The sequence below is a fragment of the Petaurus breviceps genome, unplaced genomic scaffold, assembly GCF_028583685.1.
Source record: "Petaurus breviceps papuanus isolate PSGF00001 unplaced genomic scaffold, PetGlider_PUasm1.0 178, whole genome shotgun sequence".
Taxonomy (NCBI): Eukaryota; Metazoa; Chordata; class Mammalia; order Diprotodontia; family Petauridae; genus Petaurus; species Petaurus breviceps.
In genome coordinates, this window is record NW_027185777.1 from 17974203 (window position 1) to 17998408 (window position 24206).

Here is a 24206-nt window from a genome sequence, read left to right on the forward strand (position 1 = left end):
ATTGGGGTTAAATAACTTGCCCAAGGTTACACGGCTAGTTTTTTTTTCTGTGGGTGTTAAGTGTCTGAGGCCGGAACCGAACTCAGGTCCTCCTGACTCCAGGGCCGGGCTTTACTCACTGCACCACCTAGCCACCCCATTGATTGTTTATTCTTCTCTTCCTAATGGATCACATATTTCCATCATCTAACAGAGATTAGGGTTTCCCTTCTACCTTTTCAGCATTTGTTTGTTTCCTTGAAGCAATGGAAAAAGGAAAATTTTTTCAAAGAATTGTTGATCCTGATAACTCTCAGAATAGATAAATGATCCCTATAATTGTTCCACCCAGATCCATGTTAATAGACCAACATGCATTTTGTGTACATTTATCTTCTTATTGCTCTACTATGTAAACTTATTATCAGTTCAGATGTAGCAAAGGGAGGTGGGAATGAAGTTATCATTCGGTTTTCAGTTACCTCAGACTCTTTACCCACACCAGTAGGATGAGGGCTAGAAGACATAATGGAATGAGAGCATAAGTCTATCCACATGGACTCTCAAAGCCTGTACCTGCCATGCCTCTGTCCCTTCTTCGTGGTGGAGAAAGATGAATAGTTTGTGGATAAAAGTTGGAGCAGAAAAGCAAAAACAAAGATATTAGGTTTCATTCTATTTCTAACAAGCATATTAATTTCATGAATGTGCTATTAAATGTAATCCATTGCTGCCTTTATTCTCTTACTAGTACTTATGTATTTAAGACTGATTCCCCACATTTATCATGTCACTTTTCAAATAAAAAAGATTTATAACCCAAAGATTAGAATCATAAGGAAATTATTTTAAATGCCTTCAAGTATCTCATAAAGAGAGACTGTTTTTGATTTTTGAAAAAGGATTTTCACTTTCTGTTACTGTTCCTGAATGCATATTTTCTCACAAAGTAATGGGGGAGGTTGGCATAGTGGAGAGGGGATTTAGCCCAGGCATCAAAAGGTGCCTGGTTTTTATCTTGGTTCTGCTGTTAGCCAGTTGTTTCCCCTTAAGCAAGACACATAAACTTCTGTGACCTTCAGCTTTTTCTTGTAAAATTGCAAGGATTGATTGAACTGGAGGATCTCTGAGGTTCTCTCCAGCTGGACAAGTCTATGAGCAGTGATAAACAGACTCTGTATTTATGAGAATTATTGAATATGCTTTGGATACTGAGGAGCAGCTGTATCTTGAGCTAAATTGTTCCTTAAGTTTTAATAGATCAGTATTATACATTTGTACTCTCCATGTCTCAGCATGTCAAAGCTCCAGCTAGTGCATGTAGTTCTTTGGTTTGAGGTATATATATATATATATATATATATATATAACATTATGCATATTATAGAATTATTCACCATGTAACATGTGTTATGCATAATATATGTAATTATATATCATATGACATTGACATATATAATATATTATGTGTGTGTACATTTATATACATATACATACACATATACATGTTTATTTGCCCAAAAATCATAACCTCTCATTATTACCTATAAAATTAGCTAAACCAATAGGTATCCTGAAACTTCCATAATCGTCTTTTTTAGCACTTTTTCTTCTATGCAAAATCATTTTCTACCTCCTTTTAATATTAATCAATTATTGGTAATTAAACTGAAGGAACTTTGAATTTTAGAAATACTTCAAAGCAGTGGATTGTTTTTAAAACATAAAGAAACAAGAGCTAGTGCTATTGCCCTAAAGGCCTGACTCCACATCCTAACTAGTTGGGCTGCTTTGGATAAGTACATGGGCTCTTTAAGCCTCAGTATCCTCCTCTGTAAAAAAAAAAAGGGAGGGGGCAGCCAGGTAGCACAGCGAGTAAGAGCACCGGCTCCAGTGTCGGGATGACCTGGGGATCGAATCCGGGCTCAGACACTTAGCACCCACCCAGAAACACCTGGCCATGTAACCTTGAGCAAGTTACTGAACCCCAATTGCTTAGGAGTAGCCAGGTGGCTCAGCGAGTAAGAGCACCGGTTCCAGTGTCGGGATGACCTGGGGATCGAATCCGGGCTCAGACACTTAGCACCCACCCAGAAACACCTGGCCATGTAACCTTGAGCAAGTTACTTAACCCCAATTGCTTAGGAGTAGCCAGGTGGCTCAGCGAGTAAGAGCACCGGCTCCAGTGTCGGGATGACCTGGGGATCGAATCCGGGCTCAGACACTTAGCACCCACCCAGAAACACCTGGCCATGTAACCTTGAGCAAGTTACTTAACCCCAATTGCTTAGGAGTAGCCAGGTGGCTCAGCGAGTAAGAGCACCGGCTCCAGTGTCGGGATGACCTGGAGATCCAATCCCGGGCTCAGATACTCAGCACCACACCCAGAAATAACTGGCCGTGTAACCTTGAGCAAGTAACAACCCTGATTGCTTAAAAAAAGGGAGAGCAGGGGGTAATTGGACTAGATGATCTCTAGGATTTTTAGGCTCTGAATTTCCATAAATTCTAAAGTGTTAGTACTATTTTTGGAAAAAGTAACTTTAATGAAATTTTAGTCACTAAAGGAATGGTGCTTTTTGTTTTTTTCTTTTCTGACATGCCCACATTGTGCTATCATTATTAATTATATGGACAATATTCTTCTTTATTTTCTTTTCCTCCTGTGAATAATGTGCCTATCATTCCAGGTTTGTCAGTAGCCTTCTTTTACTGTTGATTGTTTAGATTAGACTAATAATTTGCTTCTCTCTTAGTGAAAACAGACCTTTGGAGAGCTATGTCACTTTAATCAAATTAATCAGCTATTAGAAAATTAACTTTATGACATCTGATCCCCCTTAATGTTAGTACTTTCCCATTGAGACTAACTTTGATTTATCCTGCACATATCTTGTGTATGCATGTATGTTGCTTACATGTTGTTTCCCCCATTAGATTCTGAGATTCTTGAGAGCAGTCTATCTATTGCCTTTCTTTGTGTCCCCAGCACTTAGTACAGCCTTACACATATTAGACATTTCAAACATTCTTATTTTCGTGACTTGACAACTGGCTTTTAATTGATAATATCCTAGATAAACCAAAGCAAAACTTCTAAAAGGCACATAAGAATCTAATGTTCTGCTATTTAAATAATGTCTCTTCAATTAATGACCTTTCTCCATTAACCTCCCAACCCTGACTATGCCTTTGTAACATTTCTTTTCCCATTATTTTCTAATCTGGTGAAATAACAGCATTATTTGCGATAGTAGCTCTTGTCCTGAATGGAAAGCACCAATATCTTCCTTTAAACATGAGAAATAATCATTTATAGTCTTTATAACATGTCACTATTCTCCCTTATAGAGGCACCATGACATAGTAGACAGAAGGCAGGCCTTGGAGTCCAGAAGACTTGGGTTCACACCCTCTGATGCAGATTACTTGTGTCTGTTACTAAACCTTTCTAGAGCAGTTTTACAGATGTTGCAAATCTGCTTTTGTTAATGATGTTTTTATATGAGGAGTTCTTCACACTGATGTAAACATAAGTCTAGACCCTCCCCTCCGCGGGAGAAAACTCTACTTCATCATTACTTTGCTTTGACAAATCTTAATCTCTTGTATTCCCATTTCTTTGTTTTTGATGACATTCTTCTGATCATTTCCATCTAGGATATTGATGAAGAGATAGAAGCAGAATACCACATCTTGAAAGCCCTTTCTGATCACCCCAATGTAGTCAAGTTCTATGGGATGTACTTCAAGAAGGGCAAAAAGAATGGAGACCAACTCTGGTTGGTTCTTGAGGTAGGTCTTTAATCCTTACTGAAATTGGAGAATATTAGGGAAGGGACCCCTGGAATTATTTACCTTTGGCTACTTACTGAGACTTTTAGAGACTGTAAAACAATCCACCCACCAATCCATTTCTTTATGCCCAAGACTAGTCAGAGCCTTCCTGGAATAATGATTCCATTCTAGATCTTCATCTTGAGAGTCATCAGGCAATTTGTGTGAATTGCACTTATATGATTAAAGAATGAGACTTAAAAACCTATAAGGAAAGGAAGAAATTGGAATGATTCATCCTGGAGAAGAGTACACTGTAGATTAGCTTGATTTTGGCCTTTGTGTATGAAGAATTAGTAGGCAAAAGAAGATGAGGTACTATTTTCTCCTTTTATTTATTCTCTCTTTGTTGAATATAATAGTTTAGTCAATCAGATGAGGTATTCAGTTTTGTTGTAAGAAAAAAGAAAACTTTCATTAGATATAGAATGATTTATCAAGAGAGGCTGTGAAAAAAATTTTCTAAGTCCTAAGATAAAATTATCCTCTATTTAGAAAGTCCTTTCTAAAGATAGGGGAATAGACTAGAAGGTGATATGTTACCTCAACCACTAGTCTTTAAAAAACATTATTTCTTAGATTTTTTTAGCAATTAATTGAACTGTATGCACAAATGCTGTAGTTGTTGCTTCAGAGGTTAACACTGAATCCAGTGGAATTCATTGTAGCCATCAAGAAATTATCTGATTCTCAGACTTGACTGTATTGTTTCTCTAGTAAGGTTTCTCTATATACAACTATCATGGATGCCATTTTTATGTATCTTTTTCTGCATTTTACTTTTTAAATGTTGTATTACTCTTCAAAGGTTTGTTTTTATTAAAATTTGAATTGTCTGTATTTTATTTGGTTTTAGATTGACTTCAAAAATTCAGTGTCTTCCTGAAACTTGTTTAGTAGTTTGTTTTCCACACATAATTTAAAAATTATAATTTTCCCTTCTGTAGGAAAATTTTATAACAAAATTAATGTCTCCCTTCTATAAATCATCACATAGCTTTAGTTTCTTTTAACTATTCTGATATGCTTTGTTCATTCAAGGTTAATAAAAACAAAACATTCATGTGTGTATTTATGATTTGTTAGTCAAGCAAAATAATATCTTTATATATTCAGATCAGTAGTTCTCAAGCTTTTTGATCTCAGAAATCCTTTACACTCTTAAAATTATTAAGGATTCTAAAACCTTTTATTTTTATAGATTTTATCTATTAATATATACCATCTTCAAAATTAAAATGTCTTGGTATTAGTATGAATATAGTCTTGACCTCAGACCACCTGAAAGGGTCTTGGGGACCCCCAAGGGTTCCCAATCCATGCTTTGAAAACCACTGGCTCAGATCACACATCTTACCTCAACTTACCAATGATTCAAAATAATCACTTCCATGTTTGGGTTAGTTACCATTTTTGATGAGGTTAGGCCAGTGTTCGAGTCTATGAGTTATTCTTTTAAAATACAGTGTTGACTCCATTGTTTTGAAAGAATATTCAAATAAATATCTTATTCTTTCCTGTAAAAAATAAGAAATAGTGACTCTTCCCTGTGTACATAGAGACTCTGCCTCGTTTGAACCTGAAATATGATGTGCTTAATTAAGAGATGAACTACACTAGGTAAAAAAATCTATTCAACAAGTATTATAGCAATATTTTTCTCTACTGTTAATTTCTTCTCCTAATTTTGATAGTATTTCTTAGGCTTTAGAGTTCAGCTATTGATTTCAGGGTTGGTTCTTGATTTTATTGCAACATTTGCTTGAAAAATTGTAAGAAACAGTGAGTAATGTAGTATGAGAGCATCTAAACCCAAATAAAGGAAACTGGTCTCCTCTCCACTCCTTACTAAGGACACTTCATCCTCTTTGTCTCTGTCTTTGCTCTAGCCTTCCCCCATTCCTTAAATTCATTCTTTCCTTACTGCCATGTCCTAAATTTCCATGTTTTCTTTTAAGGTGAAACTTGGGCACCATCTACTGCATAAAGTCTTTAGAGGAAGGTAGGTGGCACAGTAGATAGTTGGCCTGGAGTTAAGAAGACTCAAGTTCAAATCTAGTCTCAGACACTTCTTAGCTTTGTGACTCTGGGCAGGTTAACTTGATCTTTGTCTTCCTCGATTTCTTCAACTAGAAACTGGGAATAGGGCAGCTAGGTGGCTCAGTGAATAGAGCACCAGCCCTGAAGTCAGGAGGACCTGAGTTCAAATCCAGCCTCAGACACTTAACATTTACTAGCCCTGTGACCTTGGGCAAGTCACCTAACCCCAACTGCCCTACAAAAAAAAAAGCCAAAAAAAAAGAAAGAAAGAAAATGGGAATAAACTTATATCCCATTGTTGTTGTGAGGATCAAAAGATTGTATTTTAAAGTGCTTAGTACAGTGCACATAGTAGATATTTAGTAAATGCTTGTACCTTTACCTTTCTCCTTACCTGATTCCCAACAACTTGAGTGCCTTCCCTGCCAAACTATATTCTATTTAATTGCCTTATATAGACTTGTGCTTATTTATATTTGTGTTATACAAATTTTTGTGTACTTGTTTCCCCCTTTAGTATGTAAACTCATTTTGGGTAGAGCTTACTTTATTATTTGTATTTGCATCTACACTGATTTCCACAATACCTAGCATATAGTAGGCACAAAATAAATACTCATTGGTTGATTGATTCTGAACTACATGGGAAATGGCAGCTTACTTGCTCTCTGTATTTACATTTATTTATTGTTAATGTGATTAGAAAGAGGTGTAATAGATAGACTATTGGACTTGAAATTGGTAGGACCCAGGTTCTAATCTTGTCTTAGAAACTTCTTAGCTATGTGACCATTGACAGATTAGTTAATCTCTCTGCTTCCTAGTTTCCTTATCTGTAAAATAAAATAGTTAAACCTGATGATTTCTGAGGATCCTTCCATGTCAAAAATCAATTATCCTATGCAGTGCTTATCTATACCAAATTATCCGTAGGGGATTCACCCAGTGTTCTAGAGGCATTCCTCTAGATTTCTTTCCAGTGGCAAATATGAGTTATCTACCAGTTAGCCCTCCTTCTTGCTATATTACTGGTCCATCTTTTCCTCTTCCTAGTCATACAGCTCTCTGATGACATCCTCACACCACTTCTGTATAGTTGTTTGTTGGCATTTTCTGTAACTGCCTTTTGTTTTATAGTTTCATTTATAATATGGACATTATGATTAATAGGATTCTGTTCCTACAGTAATATGTCCACTCATTAATCACTGGACAAGGATATCATGCAGCATACCAACAACTAAGTTAATGTTCATAGTCTGTCTAAAAGCTTAATTCTTAGCACACTCTGTCCATCTCATCACCATCATTGCAAAAGTGAAAGGAATTGGGCATCATTTTGTATTTTCTTTGTTTAATAGGGCTGCCAAACCAAAAGAATTCATTACCAATGATCAATCAGTTGATCACTCTAGTGACCATAGATATAGACCATACCAAGATGGTCATTGAAAGCAAATATACCCTGCTGGAATGCTACTCCAAGCTTTTCCATCAAGAAAGAACTTCCCAGGGCTTGTGTTTCTTTGGCATTACCTTCAAGAACCCAGGCACCCTTCTTTGTCAAAATGAGTTATCAGAATAGGACATTGTGAAGGAAAAGTTTTAGGGGCTAAGGGAATAGGAGGAAGCAAGTGCCAAACCCAGGATTTTATCAGTGTGGGAAATTCCCAGTGTAGAAACTTCCTCCACTGATATCAATCTAGATCAATTAACTCTTCTCTTAACTTAAGAAAGTTATCTGGTACAATGGATGGCCAATGTGACCACAATCACACAGCTATTATGTGTCAGATGGAAAATTTGATCCCAAATCTTGTTTACATAAGAATAAGAACTTTAAGTGAAATGAATGACATTCAGGGGCGGCCAGGTAGCACAGCAAGTAAGAGCACCAGCTCCAGTGTTGAGAAGACCTGGAGATCGAATCCCGGGCTCAGATACTCAGCACCACACCCAGAAATAACTGGCCATGTAACCTTGAGCAAGTTACTTAACCCCAATTGCTTAAAAAAAGAAAAAAGAATAACCCCCGGTCCACTACTTCAGGTTCCTGTGTAACCTACACAGGCATTCAAAGTTGGAGGGAAAATAACTTTTTAAAAATATCTATTTTCCATACATGTTAGAAGAAAGCAAGCTTTCAAATTGTATGCAAGAGCCTGTATTTATCTGTGGAAATCAGGCAAATTGCTCACATGCACAAGTGATTAGATGCTTAATTACCTGCTCTGAACATACAAATAGTAGAAGGCACTGCTACAGAGGGACTTTAGAAGATTTGGCTGGTGACAGAAATACTTTATCCTATAAAATGACTGCTAATCATGCCTCTCAGCCAATGAAAGCTCAAATAAGTTTATGTTCCATTGGCTCCATGAAAATCACATTATTTTAACCAGCCCCTCTTGCTTACCTCCCCTTCAAAAATTCAGGGTTTGTAACACAATGCAAAGTATAAACGGCTTCTAGGGGAAAGAGAGCATTTGCATTTTGAGTGACATCCCTCATTATGAGTGTGGTATGTGGGGAGGATTGTCACTGGTCTTGATAAAAAAAACTGTCAAATGCTTCTTTGGGACTATGAAAAATCTTTTAATTTGTATTTCAATCTAGGGTTGAAGATGTAAAGAGTAGTAATGCCTTTCTGTTCTCCTTAGATAAATGATTTCCATTCCATGCTTTTTTTTTTTTTATTTGGAGGGGGCTTAGGGAAAAATGTGCTTCTTATTTTTCTTATTCACCCTTTTCTTTCTTATTGATAAAAAAAACTGTGAGGGATTATGCTTTGGGGATAATGGGAAAACTTTCTTTACTCACTTCATGCTACCTTTTTCATTCTAACACAATCAATTACTGCTTTTGTGACACTGGACAAGTCACATAACCTCTCCAGACTCTGAAAGTAACCTGAGCTGGAAGAAACCTCAGTGTCATCTAGTTCATGGGTGTCAGACATGACCCACAGGCCAATGTGGCCCATAACACTCTGAGTGTGGCCTGAATCAGATTAAAGTATAATTGGGAAATAGTTTACAAAAAAATAAAAATACAATATAATATAGATAATATTAATATGTGATTTTCGAAGTCAATATGTCAATATCCTCACAGGGATTCTTATATATAGCTTGGTGGCCCCCATTTCTTTTTGAATTTGGTGCTACCTATCTAGTCCAACCTCTTCATTTACTTATTTTTTCTTTTAAAACATATATTTGTATCCTTGTCACTGCCTAATGGCTGCCCATCGCAAAGAGCCTTCCCTTGGGATAGTTAAGTACAATCAAGCAAAACAAATCTTCACATTGGATATATCTGAACACATTTGTTTTTTTTAGTGCTTAGTATCAAGTCTGGAAAAAAGTAAGTGCTTAATAAATGCTTGTTAATTGCCTGAATAACACATTCTTCATTCCAAAGCTATTGTCCAATTCCTCTTTCCTGATAAGAGACATATTTCCTCAAGTCCTCTGAAGTAACTGTTGATCAGAGACTGAAGTTTTTCAGTGTTTTCCTTTTCATTATTGCACCCTCATCTTGTAATTTATTCTCCTGGTTCTACATAATTTTATGAAACAATTTAGATGTTCCTAAGTTTCATTGAATGCTTCATTTTTGTCATTTCTCTATAACGTTTGTATGCTACAATCTGCCTAGCTATCCTCAAATCAATGGATACACTCTTTCTAGCTCTTTACTATTACAGAGTGCTGTTTTAAATATTTTTGTATTTATGAGCACCTCTTCTCTGTTTTTTGATAGCCTTGCATATATACCTACTAGTGGTATCATTGGGTAAGGGAATACAATTTAGTGAGTGTATGTGTGTGTATGTGTTTACTAATCCTTTTTTCCAGAAGAGTTGGGCCAGTTCCTATTTTGTATCCCCACAGTCCTACTGACATTTCTGATTTTTGTCCTTTGTTACTTTTGCCAATCTGTAAAATGTAACTTCAGAGGCGTCTTAATTTATATTTCTGATTTGGAGAGATTTTTCATCTTGTTATTTATACCTGAAATTTCTTGTATCCCCACAGTCCTACTGACATTTCTGATTTTTGTCCTTTGTTACTTTTGCCAATCTGTAAAATGTAACTTCAGAGGCGTCTTAATTTATATTTCTGATTTGGAGAGATTTTTCATCTTGTTATTTATACCTGAAATTTCTTTACTGGAAAACTAATTGTTCATATTTCTCTAGTTTATGTATAGTGCGATGTCTGTTGCTCTCTTATATTTGTTTGTATCTTGGATTTTAGTACTTCAGAGATATTTGCTAAAAAGATTTTCTTCAAATTAACCATTTCTTTTCTAATTCTAGCTGCATTGATTTTATTCATGCAAAAGTTTTTCTATTTTATGTAATTGAAATTTTCGTCATCCATATTCCCTTATCTGTTTAGGAACTCTTCTGCTTATTCATTGTATACAATATATTTCCATTTTCTCTATTTTTTATGATGCGATCTTTTATAGATAGGTTATGTATCTGTTTGGAGTTTGGTGTGTTATATAAGACTTTGGTCTAAATCTAATTTTGACCAAATATCTTCCCAATTTTCCCAACAGTTTCTGTTGAGTTATATCAGTAATTATTATTATTATTATTGCAGTACTATTTAAATTATCATATATTGTTTTAGTTATTTAAATATTCTTTAAATTATTATATATGTTATTCAATTTACATTATTATATATTGCTCCATTTTAATGACTAAATATTGCTCTGACTCCCACATGTATTGTCTCTGACCTAAATAGATTTCAACTGTGGATCCAAAAAAAGGTTAGAAGAGTGAGACACCAGAATTCTGGGAGCTAGTGTCCATGTTGGGATTTGCTGGAAGTCTAATAATGAGGAACAAAGTCTAGAACAATCTTCTTGACTCCATCCAGCAGTAACTGACATATGGTTTTGTCTACCCATCAGCCACACCACAGAAGATCTTGGTGGGGTGAATGCTATGTAGAAACTGGGCAAGTCTGAGCCTTCTCCCCAGAGACTGAGGTGGAAAAGGAAGAGTATACCCATTAAGTGTTGGGAGGGAATGTTTGTAACCTAATCCTGCTGGGTCTTAATACCTATTTAGAAAACCAATTGATGTTAATTGTTGAGTATAACTGAGGCACTTGTTACTGGGAGTTAACAGTGGAGGGAATATATTGGCAAAAGTCCCATCTGACCTCTCAGGTACCCCAGAACCCTGAGAGGGAGATATGGGCACCCAGTGTATTGCTGCATAAATATATGATGAAGAACATCTCATTTTTTTCATATTTATATCGCCAGTATAGAGCACACAGTAGGCTCAATAAATTCTTATTCATTAATTGAAAGCAAAAACAATAATGAAAAAAGGAATACTTGAAAAGTGACTTGTTTGCCACTTGGTAATTAACTGAAAGGTCATCTGGTCCCCAAAAATATTGGCTTTGGATCTAGAGGTCATATGGTAGAAAAGCCAGTTTCCTCTAAATTCCACACAGACTGTAATTGTTCCTGTCATGCTGGTACCATGTACACTGTGGCCCATTATGCATCTGATTTAGCTCTGATTTATTCATCCTTAATAATTACATCAGTTTCTCTAGCTGCTTCCCAATTATAGCAATTTTTTTCTTTGGAATCATCTCTCTTTCAATAAGATCAAAGACTTGTAATCACAGGTGGCATTAGGAAGCTCTGAAATTCAGTAAACACTCATAAAAGCTCTCAAACCTAGATTTCAAATCATTGGCCATGGCTTTCACAGCAAATAAGTATTACTTTCATATGCCATGGATTATTAGTGGCTCTTTTATTTTCCTGCTTAAAGGTGGCATTCAGAGATCTCAGAAGCTCATATTTGCCTGTTAGGGGGAGGGGGAAAGGGAGGGGAAGAGGGAGGGGGAGAGGGAAGGGGGGGGGAAAGGGAGAAATAAAAAAAAAGTGAGTAAAAATAAATCCACATAGTCCCGTAGTATACTGTGGACAGGGTAAATATAGGCTTCTGTGTTTTGCTGAGATCATAATCTTGCATTTTGTTGCTTCTGGTGGTACACAATTGCAGGAAAAAGGTGATTGACAGAGTGATTTCTTTTATGTTTCTAGAGAACAAACAGCCATTGCAGGCTCCCAGGTATAACAGGCTGCATATTGGTATGCTTATACAAGATGGCAGAATGCACTGAGGCATTTTAGAAATTTATTATCATCTTCATTATCATTCCTATTGTCATTATTATTTTAGTTAGGGCTCAGAAGAAAATCAAGGTCAAGATGTCTGTGCCTTTAAAAAAAATACATATTTTGTTTCTTTAATGAAATTATACTGCTCTAAATCCTTATTCCTCTTCTCCAACTACCAGAGTATAAATAGTAAACATGGTCCTAATCAGCGGTGATTCATTCCTTTTTAACTAAACCTGGTCTCTTTGTTAATCATATAATTATTTCACATGGCATGCAAGCTTAAAATTTAAAACTCCTACTTAGCAAAAGCAAACAAAGCCCAAGCTAACTAGAAAAGTATTGTGCTTTTTTCCCTCCTACCTTTTTAGCAAAGTTGAATATATTACTGCTACATAGATTGCTTAACTCATTTGAATCTAAGCTATTAGCATTGGGGCCAAGTTAGAGGAAACAGTACAGAAATGTTTTTGTTTGGTCTTTTTTTATTTGTTTTTATCTTATGGACATTTCCAAATTATCCCCACTTCCTAAGAGTGCTCTTGGAAAAAAAGTCAAATAATTAAGCAAACCTCACAAAACAATGACTTCGTCTGAAAGTGTATGCAATATTCCATCTCTCAACCTCTTTAGTTTTAAAGAGTTTTATTTTATAATTAATAAAAATATGTTTTCTTTTCTTCTCACCTCAGCCCCATTAAGGGAAAAAAGAAAAAGAGAAACAAATTCCTTGTAACAAATATGAATAGTCAAGCAAAACAAATTCCCTTATTGGCTGTATGCAAAAAATATATATGTCTTATTCTGAATCCTAAATCCATTATTTTTTCAGCAGGAGGGAGATGATATGGTTCATCATCAGTCCTCTGGAATGATAGTCATATTTATTGATCATAGTTCCTATAGCTTTCAGAGTTTTTTATTTTTACAAAATTGTTGCAATTATATAAATTGTTCTCCTGGTTCTGCTCATTTCATCCTTCATCAGTTCATAAAAGTCTTCAAAGTTGTTTATTTATGTACTATTAATATTATAACATAAATAGTTTTCTGGTTCTCCTTGCTTCACTCAGAATCGTCAGTTCATATAAGTCCACATCTTTTTGAAATCACTTATTTCCTCATTTCTCACAATAGTATTCTGTGATAGATATCATAATTTATTCAGCCATTATTCAATTTTTGAGTAGTCCTTTAATTTCCAGGGTTTTTTTTTTTGCCACCACAGAAATTGTTGCTATAAATATTAGACACTTAGTAATTGTGTAACCATGGGCAAGACACTTAACCCTATTTGCCTCAGATCCCTCATCTGTAAAATAAGCTGGAGAAGGAAATGGCAACGACTTTAGTATCTTTGCCAAGAAAACCCCAAATGGGGCAATGAAGAGTCAGACATGACTGAAAACTACCAAAGAACAAAACAACAAAAAGACCTTTTTCTCTTTCTTCTTTGTGTTTTGGGGGTAGACATGACTGTGGTGCATCTGAAGTACACACTCTTTAGAACTTTTTGTGTGTAATTCAAAATTGCTTTCCAGAATTCCAGATTGTAACATATTCACAGGTCATCAACAGTACATTAATATTCCTATTTTTTCATAGCCCCTCCAATATTTGTCATTTTCCTTTTGTGCCATCTTTGCCAATATGATAGACATGAGCATTTTTTTTTTATAAAGAAAAATTTCCCTTAGAACTTCCTGTTCCAGAACTGCCATGTCCTTGCTTAGACCATTTTTTAATTGGGGGATGACTCTTATTCTTATTTATTTGAATCATTATTGAATTACATGTCTTCTAAATGAAATCTTTATCAGAGAAACTTAATGCAAAGATTTTTTACAAGTTGATTCCATTTTAATAATAATTTATTGGATTTGTGCAAAATCTTTAAAAATTTTATTTATGAAAAATTTTTCACATTATCTTCTGTGATCTTTCCTGTTCCTTTTTTAGTCATGAACTTTTCTGCTATCCATAAATCTGATAGGCAATTTTTCCTCATCTTTATTTTGTTTATGATGTGATCTTATATGTCTAGGTTGTGTTTTTATTTAGAGTTATCTTCTCATATACTATGATTCCATGATGTTTAACAATATTTCTTCAAGGCTTGTGAAAGTGGAGCAGTCTAATCATGATATTGTTAGTACAGGGGATTATGATGACCATGGTCCATGGACATTAGAGCACTAGATTGACACAAAAAATAAAGAGACAGTGTGCTAGATTGAAATGAATGCTGTATTTGTATCCAGGGGATGTGGGTTCAAATATCTACTTATTACCAATGTAGTCTTGGGCAATTTAACTTCCTTTCTCTTTAGTTCTTCAGTTATAAAATGAGCGAATTGAATTAGTTGTCATTTGAGATATCCATTTCTACATCTATGGTCCACTAACTTATTTTTAGAATGTAGTTGGAGGGCTAGGGACTTTGTTGGTAAGCATAGTTTTCTCACACATCAAACTTTTTTGATTCCTTTGTTCCATAAGCATTTTAAAGTGCTTATTATGTGCCAAGTGTAGGAGACAGAAAAACAAAAAAAGAAAGTTTCTACCCTCAAGGAGTTTATATTCTACTGGAGGAAAAGCAGCAGGAAACTAAATACAAAACAAATACATTATAAATGCAAAGTAACTTCTGGGAAAAGGGCTCTAGCTATTGTAGAGATCAGGCTATACTCCCTCTATAGTGGTAGTTTTCAAAGTTTTTGGTCTGAGGACTCCTTTACACTTTTAAAAATTATTGATGACCCCTCCTCAAAGATCTATTATTTATGTGAATTATATCTATTTATATTTAACAAATTAGAAACATTATAGTATTAGGAAAATAGTTTTGACCTAGCAAACCTCTTGAAAGGATCTTGGGGATCCCCCAACAGTCCCTGTACCATGCATTAAGAACTGCTGCTCTAGAAAATAGCACATGGTCAAATGTTTGAAGGATGGCAGGGACTCCCTAGTTCCAAACCTCATCACCTGTCATGGGGACTATTGCCTTCTCTATGGTCTCCTTGCCTCAAGTCTTTCCCCACTTCAGTACATCCTCCACTCAGCTATCAAAGTGATTTTCCTAAATGATGGGTTTAACCATGTCACTACTTGATAAAGTCCAGTGGCTAACTATTCCTTCCAGGATACAACAACAATAATAATAATAGCAACAATAACAGCTAACATTTATATAGCAGTTACTATGTGCCAAGTACTATGCTAAACACTTTATTATCATTATCTCATATGATCCTCACAGCAACCCTAGGAGATAGGTGCTATTCTTATTCCCATTTTACAGATGAGGAAACTGAGACAAACAGCAGTTGAGTGCCTTGCCCAGGATCATACAAGTAGGTCACACTTGAATTCAGGTCTTCTTAATTCCAGTTCCCACACTCTATCCAATATAACACCTTATTTGTCCATAAAGTTCTTTAGGATTTAAAACTCTTCACAAGGAGACCCCTTGCTACTTTTCTAATCTTCTCATAGTTCACTCCTCTCTACACAATCTAATGGCCATACTGGCTTACTTGACATTCCTCACACATGATATTTTATATCCTTTCCCACTGACTTTACTCTGTTTTTTTTTTTTTTTGCTGAGCCTGTAATGTTCTCCCTCCCAGTCTCTGAATCTTTGACTTCCTTTAAGTCTTAGTTCAAATGTTACCTCTTCCAGACTTTTCTTGGTTCCACCATTTGCTAATGCCATCTCCTCTAAATATTCTATCTACTCTATATTCATTTCATATCTTCTGATTTATATCTGTTTTGTATCCTTAGCACTTAATGCAGAGCCTAGAACAAGCTCTTATTTAATTTTTCTTGATTAGTTGATCAATTTATGTTTTTATCCAGATAAGTGTCAATATGTAATTTAACCTGAATTCCATAAATGTTTCTACTTGAATGAGTGAAAAAGAAATATTTAGTGGAAAAATTACCAATGCACCCATATATTGCTAGTGTTTCACTGAAATCCAGAATTTTTGGTCCTAAAGTACTTAATGAAAGACTTCTCAACCTGTAATGCTCAGAAAACAAGAAGAATTTAGAACATGCAGCATATAAAAATGTTATCTTCCATCAGGTTTCAAAGTCCTTTATAGGGTAACAATTAAAAATACACATATCTAGCTGCAGTGAAAAATAGGTTTGTTTGTTTTTTTAAGCAATTGGGGTTAAGTAACTTGCTCAAGGTTACACAGCCAGTTATTATTTCTGGGTGTGGTGCTGAGTATCTGAGCCCAGATTCGGTGCTCTTACTCAGTGAGCCACCTGGCCACCCCTAAGCAATTGGGGTTAAGTAACTTGCTCAAGGTTACACGGCCAGGTGTTTGTGGGTGGGTGCTAAGTGTCTGAGCCCAGGATTCGATCTCCAGGTCTTCTCAACACTGGAGCCGGTGCTCTTACTCGCTGTGCTACATGGCCGCCCCGAAAAATAGGTTTTGTCAGATAAATGTCACTCTTTCCCATGTATTAGTGTGAAAATAAAATGAAAAGATAGGTGGGAGTGCAGGACTATCCCTAGAAATAAAATTATATCTGTTTTTGGTGCTCTTCTAACTCCCTTTTCAGGGTCTCTCCCCCAACTCTTGGTAGAGTTTACTGCACCTCCTACTCTCCCCCTTCCTTTCTTCCCCAGTCAATATCCATCTTCTCTCTTCCCTCTATTAATATCTCCTCCCAGCCATACTGTTGCATTAGAAGTAAATTTATCAATCTGAAACCAGATATGAGGACTTAATCTGGGATGTTTCTAGACCAACTAAAGGTTGTAAGAACTTTAAGTGAAATGAATGACATTCAGGGGCGGCCAGGTAGCACAGCGACTAAGAGCACCGGCTCCAGTGTTGAGAAGACCTGGAGATCGAATCCCGGGCTCAGACACTTAGCACCCACCCAGAAACACCTGGCCATGTAACCTTGAGCAAGTTACCTAACCCCGATTGCTTTAAAAAAAAAAAAAAGAAATGAATGACATTCTTTAGCCATCAGAATGAGGCAAGTGTTGGGATAGTGGTAGAGAAAGGATATTTTAAACCATTCCCTATTCATAGTACTAACTAGCATTTGTAATACTTTAAAGTTAGCAAATCACATTACAAACATTAGCTTACTTTTATAAAGTAGGTAAGAGCTAGTCAAAAATCATGGCTATAAATTCTAGAAATTAATCGATCCTTATTCTCATTTGATTTTTATTCACAAACCTGAGGGAAGGAAAAAGACAGCTTATCTCTAAATATGGTGAAAAATCCACATGCATTTGGAAAATTTAAATACAGTACCAATGTAAGTTGCTTTTCATCATTTGTTATAAGATACCTTGTCTTTTAAATGTATGAATAGAGTCTTAGTATAGAATTTTGTCCCAGCGTTGCTCAGTCATTTAATTGTGGTAGCTCTGGTTTTGGAAAATTATACTTCAGTTTTGTTTGATTAGAGAACATTAGAGGTCTATTATAGCATTGTGTTTCAAAGCTGTACTTAAGGGTTTTTCAGTCTTCCCATTACAAATCTCCTTTTCAGTCTGTCTTGGTGGATTTTTAATAGTGCTTGGCTGAAGTGTGGCAGAGCTCGCTCCTTCACCTGGATGCAATTTTCATTAAGGGGGAAAATGAAGGGATTTTCTATTACAGAGTGACTGAGTGAAGAGTCCCCCTTTTATGGCTTCAGATAATTTTGACTCTTTTGTACCTGCTTTTAAAAATAGAAATAGTTCCATATCACTCATTAAGGTTTATTTTTTATTATGTGTACATTTACTTAGAAAACACTTTGTAGCATCAGTAGAACAAAGGGGAACATCAACCCAAAACTAGCCTGATGATCACAAATTTTGAATTTAGAGAGTTAGAATTAAAGAGCTTTTACTGTAGGACATGGTGTCTTTGGATCCAATATTTGCTTTTAAGTTTAATAGTTTGTGCCCATATTTGGTTTAATAACTAATATCCATTATTTCCTTCTTTTCTTTTTTACTTTCACTTAATGGGATTGGGAAGGGAGTGTCCATGAAATTGGATGGGAAAAGATAACATCTTTATTTCAATATAATTAGCTTCCTCTGTAGTCAACTGTGTTTAATTTTATGCATGTAAAAATGATTCTGGGATGAGATCTATCCATGGGCTTCACCAGATTGCCGAAGAGATAAGAACCTTGACATGGAACAGGAATCTTGACCCTTTACTGTAAACCACCCCAAGGACACGTAGACAGAGAAGAAAGCCATCTGATAAGTTGGCTGCAGGAGCAGTTGAATCAGGCTGGAATGGTTTAGGTTGTGGAAAATTTTCAGTTTCTCAGTTCTTTCCTCAGTCAAGTTTCTACTCTTGCTTACCTGTTTTCTCTCTTAGGATATTATACACAGTTGGAAATATAATGATATTTAAAAAGCAAGGGGAAATAGTTTTCAAATTGTTTTCCATTTTAAATTGCCTCTGTCACTCATCCCTTCATTGAAGGGAAATTGAGGAAAATTGAGAATTTATTCTTTTGTAACTTGCTGAGTATTCAGACATAGAACTTTGGATAGTTTTATAACAATTGAAGGGTACATTGTATAAAGATGTTCATACTTACATGGGCTTATTTACTTTTTAATTGAAGAGGAGAGAAGGTAAATCTAAACTTGCAATTTTATTTGGAGGTAGCCTTCTGGTATGGAAACTCCTTCCATTAATGCAGGTGGCGCACTATGAAGTTAAGTAAATTGCCTATGGTCATATAACCAGAATTTCTCAGAGGAAACTTAGACCCAGTTCCTCCTAACCCCAAAGCTAGGCATTTGTCCATTTCAAGTTGCCTCTCCCTCTCTTTCTCTCTTTTTTTAAGCATAAATCTAGTCAAGTATTGTCAGTCAATGAGCATTTATGAAACACTTACTAAGTGCTAGGTACTATAAAAAGTGCTGAACATACAAAGAACCCCCCCCCCAAAAAAAAGAGTCCCTGATCTATGGAACTTATGTTTTAATGGGAAGAGACAATACCATATACATACAAGGTATAAATGTAGATTAGATGGAAAGAAGACTTTAGCAACTGAGTCTTATGGGAGGAAAGGAGACTGAAGAAGAACTTGGAAGGGCCTTCAGTAGATTAGGTTTGAGCTGATCCTTGTAGAAAACTAGGAAAATCAAGAGACTGAGTTGAAGAGGTCAGGAATTCCAGATACAGTGGACAGCCAATACAAAGACACAGAGATAGGGGATGGAGTGTCTTGTGCTAGTGCAGGCCAGTGTGATTGGTTCATAGTTTGTGTGGGGATATAATGCATAAGAAGGCTGGAAAGGTAGAGGGGAGCAGGTTTTAAAGAACTTTAAATGCCAAACAAGGGAGATTGTATTTTGAACCTGGAAGAGATAGGGAACCAATGGAATTTATTAAACAATGACATGATATCACCAGACCTGTGCTTTAGGAAAATCGCTTTGAAAACTGAGTGGAGGATATATTAGAGTAGGGAAAAACTTGAGGCAGGGTACCTACCCAGAAGGCTATTGAAATAGTTCAGGAGAGGGGGCAACTAGGTGGCACAGTGAATAGCGTACTGGCCCTGGAGTCAGGAGGACCTGAATTTAAATTCGGCCTTAGACACTTAACACAAAAACTAGCCATGTGACCTTGGGCAAGTCACTTAACCCCAATTGCCCTCCAAAAAGCAAAAAAAAAAAAGAGGAAGAAATAGTTCAGGAGAGACCATGAGAACTTGAACTGCAGTTGTGGATTATGAAAAGAGAAAAAGAGACATATGCAAAATCATAGATATGATTTTTTAAAAAGAAAAATAAGAAAGTAGAAATAACCCAATTTGACAATGAATTGGAAATGTGGGTTGAGTAAGAGTGATGAGTGAAGGATGACATGGAGACTGCAGACCTATACTGCTGGGAGGATGGTGGTTCCCTTGACAGTAAAAGGCAGTTTGGAAAGAGGATGATGGGGCTTGGGGGTGAATATCATGAGTTTTATTTGTACATGTTGAATTTGAGAAGCCTATGGAAGCCATCTGGAAGCCAGTTCCAGATATCCAAAAGATATGAGGTGATGATGCAGGACTAGAGAGCATTGGCCAAATGGAAGCTAATGACTGTGAATAATTTAAGGAATTATATAAACAAAGTCAAAAGACTAAGAAAATAGAAGAAAATGTCAAATATCTCATATGAGAAACAACCCAACTGGAAAATATATAAAGGAGAGAAAATTTGAAAACCATTAGGCTACCTGAAAACCAAACAAGAACAATAAAGAGTTTAGACATCACATTGCAAGAAATTATTTTTTTAACTGCCTAGATAGCTTAGAACCAGAGGGCAAAGTAGAAATTGAAAGAATACACTGGTGACCTCCTGAGAAAAACCCCAAAATGAAAATATTTAGAACTTCCAGGTCAAGGAGAAAGTACTGCAGGCAGAAAGAAACAATTCAAATATGGGGCCACAATCAAGATCACAAAGATTTAACAGCAAGGAACGAAGGGCTTGGCATATGATACTCTAGAAGGCAAAGGAGCTAGGATTTACAACAAAGAATAACCTAATCAGCAAAACTGAGTATAATCCTTGGGAGGGGTGGGGTGGGAATTTAATGAAATAGAATGTTTTCAAGTATTCCTGGTTTAAAAAAAAGACCACAGTTGAATAGAAAACAATACTTGAGGAGCATAGAAAGCTAAACTTGAGTGAGAAATCCTAAGAGACTAAACAAGGTTAAACCAATTACATTCTTTTATGGGGAAATAATATATGTAACATCCCAGATCTTTATTATTGTCAGAGGTCTTAGAGGGAGTCTAATTATGCCAAAGACCTAGGTAAGATTCTGTTATATTAGGATGATTTCAAAATAAGAATGGAAGAAGAGGGAAGAGGGAGAGGAGGGAAGGGAGAGGAAGAATGGGGAAATTATCTCACTTAAATGGGGCACAAAAGGAAGAGTTTATACAATGAATGGCAGTATTAGGGGAAGCAAGCAACACTTGAACCTCACTGAAACCAGAATCCATTGATTCATGTATTTACAATAAACACACAAAACAGTAATATATACACATAGAGTTAAAATAAGGGGCTGGAGCAGGATCTATTATGCTTCAGCTAGAATAAAAAATAAGGCAGGGTAACAATAATGATCTCAGGCAAAGGAAAAGCAAAAATCTACCTAATAAAAGAGATGATCAGAGAAACTACATTTTGCTGAAAGGTGCCATAGACAAGGAAGTAATTTTTTAAAAAATTCACAACAAGTTTTTCTGATACAGTCATCATTTCTCAAATATGTAGGGAAATAAGTCAAGTTTATACACTAAGAGTCACTCTCCAAAAAAAACAGGCAGTTTTCAAAAGAAGAAATCAAAGATATCTATAGTCACATGGAAAAGTACTATATATCACTATTGATTAGAGAAATGCAAATTAAAATAGCTCTGAGGTACCACCTCACATTTACCAGAAATGACAAGTGCTGGAGGGGATGAGAGAAAACAGGTACACTAATAAATTGTTGGTAGAGTTGTGAACTGGTCCAAAGATTCTAGAGAATAATTTGGAACTTTGCCGAAAGGGTGATAAAATTGTACATGCCATTTGACCCAACAATACCACTACTAGGTTTGTACCTCAAGGAGATCAAAGAAAAAGGGAAAAGACCTATATATACATATTTATAGCAGCTCTTTTTGTGGTGGCAATGAATTCAAAATTGAGAGGATGCTCATCAATTGCAGAATGGTTGAACAAGTTGTGGCATATTACTGTGATGGAGTACTTTTATGCTATAAGAAATGACAGGAGGTTGGTGGCTAGGTGGCGCAGTGACTAAAGCGCTGGCCCCGGAGTCAGGAGGACCTGAGTTTGGTTCCAGCCTCAGACACTTAACACCCACACAAAAAAACTATCTTTGTAACCTTCGGCAAGTTACTTAATCCAATTGCCCTCCAAAAAGGAAAAAAAAAAGAAATGACAGTAGGGATGTGGTTTCAGGGGGAAAAAATGATAAGACCTGTAGGAACTGATGCACGGTGAAGTGAGAAGAACTAGGAGATCATTGTGTACAGTAAGAGCAATTTTGTAATGACTATCAACTATATAAGACTTGACTGCTCTGATCAATACAATGATCCAAGACAATTCCAAAGGACTCATGATGCAAAATGGTTTCTACCTCTAGAGAGAGAACTGATGAATTCTAAATGCAAATTGAAGTATATGGGGTTTTTTTTTTTGCTTTCTTCTTCTGAGATATGACTAATATGAAAATATGTTTTGCATGATTTCATATGTATAATTAATTTTGTTTTATTTGCCTTCTCAGTATGGGGGAGGGGGAGAGGGAAGGACTGAGACAGAGAGAATTTGGTATTCAATTTAAAAAGAAAAAAGTTTTTAAAAGTAAATAAATAATAAATTTATTTAAAAAGAAAAACATTAGTAAAGAAGGAATGTTACCAAATTCCATCTACAACCTATCTATCATCTTGATACCGAAATCCATAGAGTCAAAACAGAGAACAAAAACTATATCAATTTCTCTAATAAACATTTATACAAAACGATAAATAAAATTTTAGCAAGGATAATACAGAAATATGTTACAAATTTCATATACTATGGCTAGATTTATACCAGGAATGTAGGGCTGGTTAAATATTAGGAAAAGTATAAACATAATTGACCATATTAATAAAAAATCCTAGCAAAAATCATATAATTATTTCAATAGACAGAAAAAAAACTTTTGAAAAAATACAATACCCATTCCTGTTAAAAAAAAAAACATGCTAGAAAGCATAGGAATAAATGGACCTTAAAATGGTAAGTAATATCTATCTAAACCTAAGAGTAAGAATCATCTGTAATGGGGATGTGCTAGAAGCCTTTCTGAAAAGATCGGGGGTGAATCAAGGAAGTCTATTATCACCATTACTATTCAGCATTGTACTGAAAATATTAACTATAGAAACCAGATGAGAAAAGAAATTAAAGGAAGAAGCATGGGCAATGAGGAAACAGCTACCACTATTTGCAGATGATATATGTAGGTTTATTTTTAGAAACCTAGAAAATCAACTCAAAAAGTAACCAAAACTATTAACTTCAGCGAAGTTGGAGGACATAGAATAAACCCATATGAATCATCAGCATTTCTGTATATTACCAACAAAACCCAGGAGGAAAAGATAAATTGCATTTAAAATAACTACCAACTAGGTAAAGCACTAGAGAGTCTACCTCCCAAAACACATATAGAAATTATATGAACACAATTACAAAACATTCTTCACACAAACACACACACATATAATTGGAAAAGTATCAATTGCTCATGAATAAGCTGAACCAACATAGTAAAAGTGAAAAGAGAGAAAAAGAGATTCACACACACAGACAGAAGCTTTTCTTTCCTATTATTCCCTATCTCCCTTTAGCTAGTAAAAGTTAGCAAATCAGTATTCATGTTCAGAATATTCCATAAAACATTTAGAAATGAAACAGAAAGCTTTTCTTAAACTGAGTTATAATTTTTTAAGATAAGGCTTTATTTTCTTACCATAACCATACAATGAGACTATAGTAGAGACAAAATTATAATCCATCTTGTTCCTTTGAGGTTTTAGTAATCTTGGACCCAGTGGAAGATCCTCAACAGCACACAGTAACACTTAAAAATGCATTTTGAATTTAATCATGCCTCACCCACTCCCACTTATTCCTGGTTCCTTTTTTTGTCTTTTTCCTACAACTACCTTTACTCTGCCTAAAGTCCGTTATTCTGTAGATTGTGTTTGTCCTTCATTTTCAAAGAGGACCCATGACATCAGGGAGATCATAACATGACTTGCAGTTGACTTGTATTTGAGTGAGGGAGGGCTATGCAAAGCCTCACTTTCTCCTCCAGAGTCACATGGGTCCAGTGTCCAGATATTCATAGGGATGACTGGAGATGGACCAGGATGCAATGGGAGACCCTGGGCCTTATAGGCTAAGGTCTTTTCAGGTTCTCACCTTAAGTGAGGTAATGCCCATTGAGTGCCTCTAAGATAATAATAGGCCTCTAAGAAGCTCATCAAGGGATGGCCTGTTCAATTAAAAATAAATCAAACTGAGGGGAAGACCTTCAGGGTTACAGGCCAAAAGAGAAACAGTCACTATTTACATT

The 24206-nt window shown here is 35.7% G+C and overlaps 1 protein-coding gene across 1 annotated transcript in view; it reads left to right on the forward strand.

The window, feature by feature from the left end:
• The window catches only part of MYO3A (myosin IIIA), a 269882-nt gene that overhangs the window by 1609 nt on the left and 244067 nt on the right, over positions 1-24206 (forward strand). Inside the window, exon 2 of the mRNA XM_069086101.1 lies at positions 3640-3774. Within this exon, the coding sequence (XP_068942202.1) occupies positions 3640-3774 (135 nt within the window). The remainder of the gene's footprint in view (positions 1-3639; positions 3775-24206) is intronic.